Raw genomic sequence first — 6,000 nt, 5'->3', positions numbered from 1 at the left:
AATGATATTTAATACACTTTGATTAGAACATTATCTTAACAAGTAATAATTCATAGAATGCAAACACCTGTACAGCTGAATTTCTTCTGCAAAATAATTACAAATTTATAGACAAAAATTTTGCTGGATAAGAATTGATAACGTATAGTACCTATGGTATGTTGTCCTTGGTAAACATGCTACAAAATGAATGCTTAACTAACAAGAGTGCATTAGTTATTTACTGCAACACTTGTTCGGGAGTATTAGCATTGTTCCTCTTCTGCATGTTTGGTGCTCAGAGCTATAAAAGGTTTGCAGGGATAGGAATAAACACAAATACTCCTATTTCTTATCAAACCCATGGCAAAATGCAATCATAACTGTATGGTTGTTTTAGTCACTTATACCAAACACAGAGGTTTCAGATGCAAGCCTTAATACCGCGATAAGATTATGTCACCTTTGAGGCAGATTCAGTTTTGTCTGCTATAACAAGTATTAAGAGTCTCTTTTACTTGACCATATAAACCATGCTACATAGATGTAGTTTTTTTTTATTATGGCTCCTTGTGATTTTCAGAATCATTAAGCATCATATTTGGGAAATCGCAAACAGCATGAAGGAAGTTATGATGTGCAGAGTTATATCACTGCTGGCATTCATGCGTGGAGTTACTCAGGGTAGTCAGATGAACTGCAAACTCAACACGTGGAATATGGAAAGCTACTGGAGTAAAGGAACTCTGCAAATTGGAGGGATATTTCCAGTCATCTTTAAAAAAGATGATGTTGAAATATCATTCACAAAGCCACCTAATCATGTTCACTGTGAAACGTAAGATTCATTTGTTTTAATCATCCATTGTTCTTCTAAAGCAACCGTTTGTTACGTTTAACAATTCCTTTTGCTTTCTGTTGAATGAAAGGTAATTTGCATAAATTAGTTTAGTTGAGTGTCAGCTGTTTGTTATGATGACCAGCACCTGCAACTGCTCAGTAAAACCTTATACCCACTACAAACTGAAAAAATAACATGTTTTGGCAGTTTCTTAAAGATACATTAAACCAGTATATAAAGATAAAATGGACCTCTGCATTTCTGCATGGGTGCATGTTATACTGAGTTACACATCCTTATTTATAATCTGATCTCTGCTTTAGTGTAAAGGGGCTATAACTTTGATCCATAAGTATATTATTTAGAGTTTGTTAGCACATACATTAAGGAGTTTCTTACTGAACAGACTTACTATAGCCTCATGAGAACTTTGCATATAGAAACTCTCATTTTTTGTATGTTATTATATAGTACTTTTCTGAGTACCTGGTCAGGGTTTGCTCAAATTTTTGTTATTTGGAATTCATAAAATTTATGGAAAATACTTAGTATTCCTTGGAAATTGTTTTGTGAAGTTCTCTACTTTGCCTACAAAATATGAAAGAGGACCTGGGAATTCTCCCATAATAGCATTCAAGTGTCCATTCAAAGAATCTTCAGAAAAACAGATAATCCTATCAATGAGTATTTTGTTTTCCTGATCTACAGGACTTGACAGATATATTGCATATTAGTTCCCATTTCCTGTAACTTTGGTTGCTGAAAAATATATATCACTAGGTGGTGTGTTACATTACAGACAGGGCAGCCAGCTGGTACCCACTCTGTTCTGATCATAGTCTTTGTTTATTTATTTATTTATGTATTTATTTATTTATTAACATTAACAGCAAGGTTTTCCAATTAATGGAAAGGCTGTTAAAGTATATAAGCTATCTGTTAAAACACAGTGTTATTACTTGAAAAAGCTCAGAATTTTCTGGTGTTACTGGTGTTACTGTTTGTCTGAAATAAAGGATTTGACTTCTACTAATCATTCGTTGGCTGTTCTGCTTCTTGGTCTGGATTTTTGTTACTTGGTTTGGTTACATTTCCTGCTTTTTGAACATTTGATTACCTAGAAAGCCCGACTGGGTAAAAGCCCATTTTCAGAGGAGACCCTGGGAGAAAAACTCGAAATTATTACAAAAGTTTTTAAGAACAATAGTTATGCAATGCTCAAAAATAAAACAAAAACATCTGCGGTTTAAATAATTATAACAAATTAGACATAATATAAACATTTGTTAAGAATTGATACAAGGTATATTACTATCATTTAATATTTAGAGAAATTGTAGACAGTTTATAAAGAAATTAAAGGTATGTTAGTCTAATACAAATAGGAATTGCTATATGAAGTGAGGGAAAACAGGTTTATGGTATAATTAGAGAGAAAGGCAGGGAAGAGAATTAAAAAGTAGTAAGGAAGTAAGTGAAGATGGGAGAGTAAGGAGGCATAAGGAATGAAAAGGTACTTATTCATATTTAGGGATATAGTTTATCTTGGTTTTGAGCAATAACAGGCAACTTTTAGGTAGAAAGTCTATCAGAGTGGTTTTGAAGGATGGGAGGGAGGATATAGATCTAATGGATACAGGTAAGGAGTTCCAGGCTATAGCAACCTTGTACTTGTACAGACAATGCCCAGCAGATTGGACTGGTTTGTAGACAGGGGATTTGGTCATTGTATCACAATGACTGAGTGGGAACATAGTTGTGTAGAATGTTTTTTAGTGCTGGACAGACAGATGGATGCTGGAGAATTTTATAGGTGGTAGGAATTTGTATATATGTTAGGTGATGTGGCAGTTCTAACTAATTTAGGCTTTTCAGTGCTATAAAGTGGTGGGTTCTAAAAGGGGTATGTGCTGCAAATTTAGCAACTTTGTTATAGCATTGTTCAAATTTAAATTTTTGTGATGCCAGAAGGTTAGTAAGGATGGAAACACCATAAAGAAGAGGGGGAGTAGGTAAGTAGTGGCAAGTGTAGCTTTAGTTGTGTTAATGAGAAAGTTTTTGGCTCTGTAAAGTATCCCTAGTTTTTCATGAGTTTTTCTTATGCAATTTTATATATGCAGGTTGAATGTACTATTATCGTCCCTTATCACCTCTAATAATTTTCTATGAGAAGTTACTTCAATAGTTATATTATCAAGAGAGAGCACTTTAAATTTTGTTTTTTTCATTAGAGAGGATTTTGGAGAAAAAAGTTATAATTTTTTTGGGTTGAACATGAGTTGTGCATTACGAAGCCATGTTTCAGTGGCTGTTAAAGCTTCCTGAGTAATTTTTAAAGATGCACATATACAATGTTATCAGATGTGCAAATGAGAGTGGAATAATCTGCATATAGTATTAGGGTGGTCTGTTGTGTGGAAGTACAGAGGGTGTTAGTGAAAATGTAAAAGAGGAGGGGGACAAAAGATAGATCCTTGCAGTACACTGGTGGTGACTGGGAGGTAAGGAGAGAATGTTTGGTACCATTTTACTGACTGATACCTAATGGACAGGTAGCTATAGAACCACAGATGGATGGGCTGAGATAGACCTAGTGAGGATGTTTGAAGTAGAAGTTTGCTGTGACAAATTGTGTCAAAGGCTTTAGACAAGTCTAGAAATAAGGAAGAGGCTAGTTTGCCATTATCTCTAGCAATTGTTTTTGAATACATTTTTCAAGTATTTTGATGAGGGAAGATAAGATTGCTATAGGCCTAAAGTTATTAATATCTGTTGAATTTCCTCTTTTGTGCAGCAGGATAATGTGCGACTTTTTCCAGAGAGAGGGAACTTGGGATTCCTCAATAGACCTATTTATAAGGATTAAGACAGGATGGGACTCTTATTGACTTCTGTTTTAGGTAGCTGCTTAGAAAGTCATCAGCTGAAGAAGAGTTCGGTTTAAGTTTGTTTAAGAATAATTTTATATAGGATGTGAGAACAGGTTTTAAGGTGAAAGTGGATGTAGTGATAAGTGTCTGTTGGGCAGAGTTGGGATTAGATGTTGATAAATTTTTGGTTAAAGATGCTATACTGCCTATAAAAAAGAGCTGAACTATATTACAGTTTTGAGTGGTAAGTTATTGGGAGAGGGATTTGGGTAGAGTTTCTGACCAGGATGTAAGATTTCTTTAATGGATGTCCAAATTCTTTTAGGCATTTTAGAATTTTTTTTGTGTGCCTGCATCTTGCTGGAAACAGAGAATGAGGGGTTGTAGCAAACAGGGATGTATAGCTTAATATGGGAAAAACAAGCCTTTAGTCAACAAATGTAAACAAACACAAGTGTGCTTGGTTTTTAAAAATATTACAAATAAAATAACATAATGAACTATTCCATAATAATTTAGAATAACATGAACAAATTATTATTTAAGGATCAGTTTACACTATATACAAGCATGCCTAAAAAAGGTATATTTAGTTAAAATAAATTATTTAAATTCATAAAAAACTATTTGGCGAATGGGCAGACAATTTAAACAGGACAGTCATAAAGCAAATTATTTTTACAAATCCACTTATGTAAGTGACATTTTAAATAAACATCAAGAAGAGATAAAACATTAGTCCTTTGAGTCTTGATAAAGGCAATTGGAAATTGCTTCCTTTTCTTTATGTTAATTTTTCTGAAGGTTGTTTCATGGAGATATGCTAAAAATCCTGTAGTGTGATGGAGAAGGCTTCTTCCAATCTTTTGTTATAGTTTTTGCTTGCCACAGCCAAGACTGACCACATTAAATAGCAATTCGTATTATTAATTCTGTCATTCTCTAAAATATTAAATAAAACTAGAGATTTAAAGAAGAAAAATCGTTTGTAAAGTTTTTTTTTAAAAAAATCTGTAATTTTTTTGTTAAAAAAGATATCCATAGAAGAACATTCATAAAGTATATGTGCTCAGCCACCATTACAGATTTGTTTATGTCTCCAGCATTTAGTATGTTTCTCTTTATTAAATTTTGCTATTTTGTTGAATGTTAAAAGCCCCATGAAAGACTTTCAAATAAAAATATGCAAGAAGCAAGTACAACAATCATGTTTTAAAGATTTTACAAATTTCAGTAACTATAATTTATTTTCTTCTGTGTATGTGTCTATGTACCTGTGAGACTGTGTTGATTTATTGGTCAGTCTTTGTATGTGTCCATTTGAGTATTTCTCCATAAGTGTGGTATGATTAAAAGTTGAAAAAAAAAATAATGATGAAGTTATTTTTTACAATGGGCATAACAGATGCCAAAGTGTCAATCGTTATTTATGCATGATTGCTCAGAGAAAATTAATAGCAATTTGACTTCTACTGTGTCTGCTGTCTTATAAATGCATTGGAAATCTACAAGAAAATTACCTTTTTTATATATACCTTTAAACTACCACAGAGAAAGCTATTTGTCAGTTTTCAAATAAATAAATAGATTTCAACAACTGCCAAGGTATGTGCAGTCATGGTAAAAATTAGACATCCACAGCATTCAAGTGTGTTCATATGTGCTTTCTAAAAGAAATAAGGAAAGAAAGAAATGACATGAGAATATACTTTAACAGAAAATTACTGCTCTTCCTCATTTTAGTTGTTTAGCAGATGCCAAAACACGTGTCCATTTGTGGAAGTTCAAAGTTTTGTATAATTCATTTTCAGTAGTTAATTGGTATTCACGATGTGTAATGTTATAGCAATAAGTAATGCTGATTTACCACGGTTGGCATGGTTTGGTCCGAGGGCAAAGCCCGAGGGACCAAACAGCCAACCGTGGTAAATCCAGCATTACCCACACCCAGAGTTGTTATTATAATGACATTATTTAAGAAAAGAAATAATTACTTTTCTTAAATAATGGCATTGTATAATGTCTCTTTACTGCCCTTCCGCAGCTGTCTGGTATTCTGCAGCAGTTCTGATGTACTGCGCATGCCTATGCAGTACATCAGAGCTGTGGGTAAAAGCAACGGAGAACGCAAGATCTCTGTTGCTTTTTTTTTACTGTTTCGCTATGTTAAATGGGTTTAACATAGCGAGACAGCTTTAAAATAAGCAACGGAGATCTCAGTTGCTTATTATAAAGCTGTCTCGCTATGTTAAACCCATTTAACATAAAAGCAACGGAGATTTCCTTTTTAAAAACTGTCTCGCTATGTTA

General features: G+C 33.4%; 1 protein-coding gene across 1 annotated transcript in view; it reads left to right on the top strand.

The window, feature by feature from the left end:
* Nucleotides 1-599: 599 nt before the first annotated feature.
* Nucleotides 600-6,000, top strand: part of LOC122815049 (extracellular calcium-sensing receptor-like) — a 156,854-nt gene continuing 151,453 nt past the window's right edge. Inside the window, exon 1 of the mRNA XM_044087296.1 lies at nucleotides 600-817. Coding sequence (XP_043943231.1) covers nucleotides 600-817 — 218 coding nt within the window. The remainder of the gene's footprint in view (nucleotides 818-6,000) is intronic.

This window comes from Protopterus annectens, chromosome 11.part0, assembly GCF_019279795.1.
Source record: "Protopterus annectens isolate FY-2018-M chromosome 11.part0, PAN1.0, whole genome shotgun sequence".
Lineage (NCBI taxonomy): Eukaryota > Metazoa > Chordata > Ceratodontiformes > Protopteridae > Protopterus > Protopterus annectens.
Note: the sequence above shows the minus strand (reverse complement) of the source record. Positions and strands in the feature narration are given on the sequence as shown.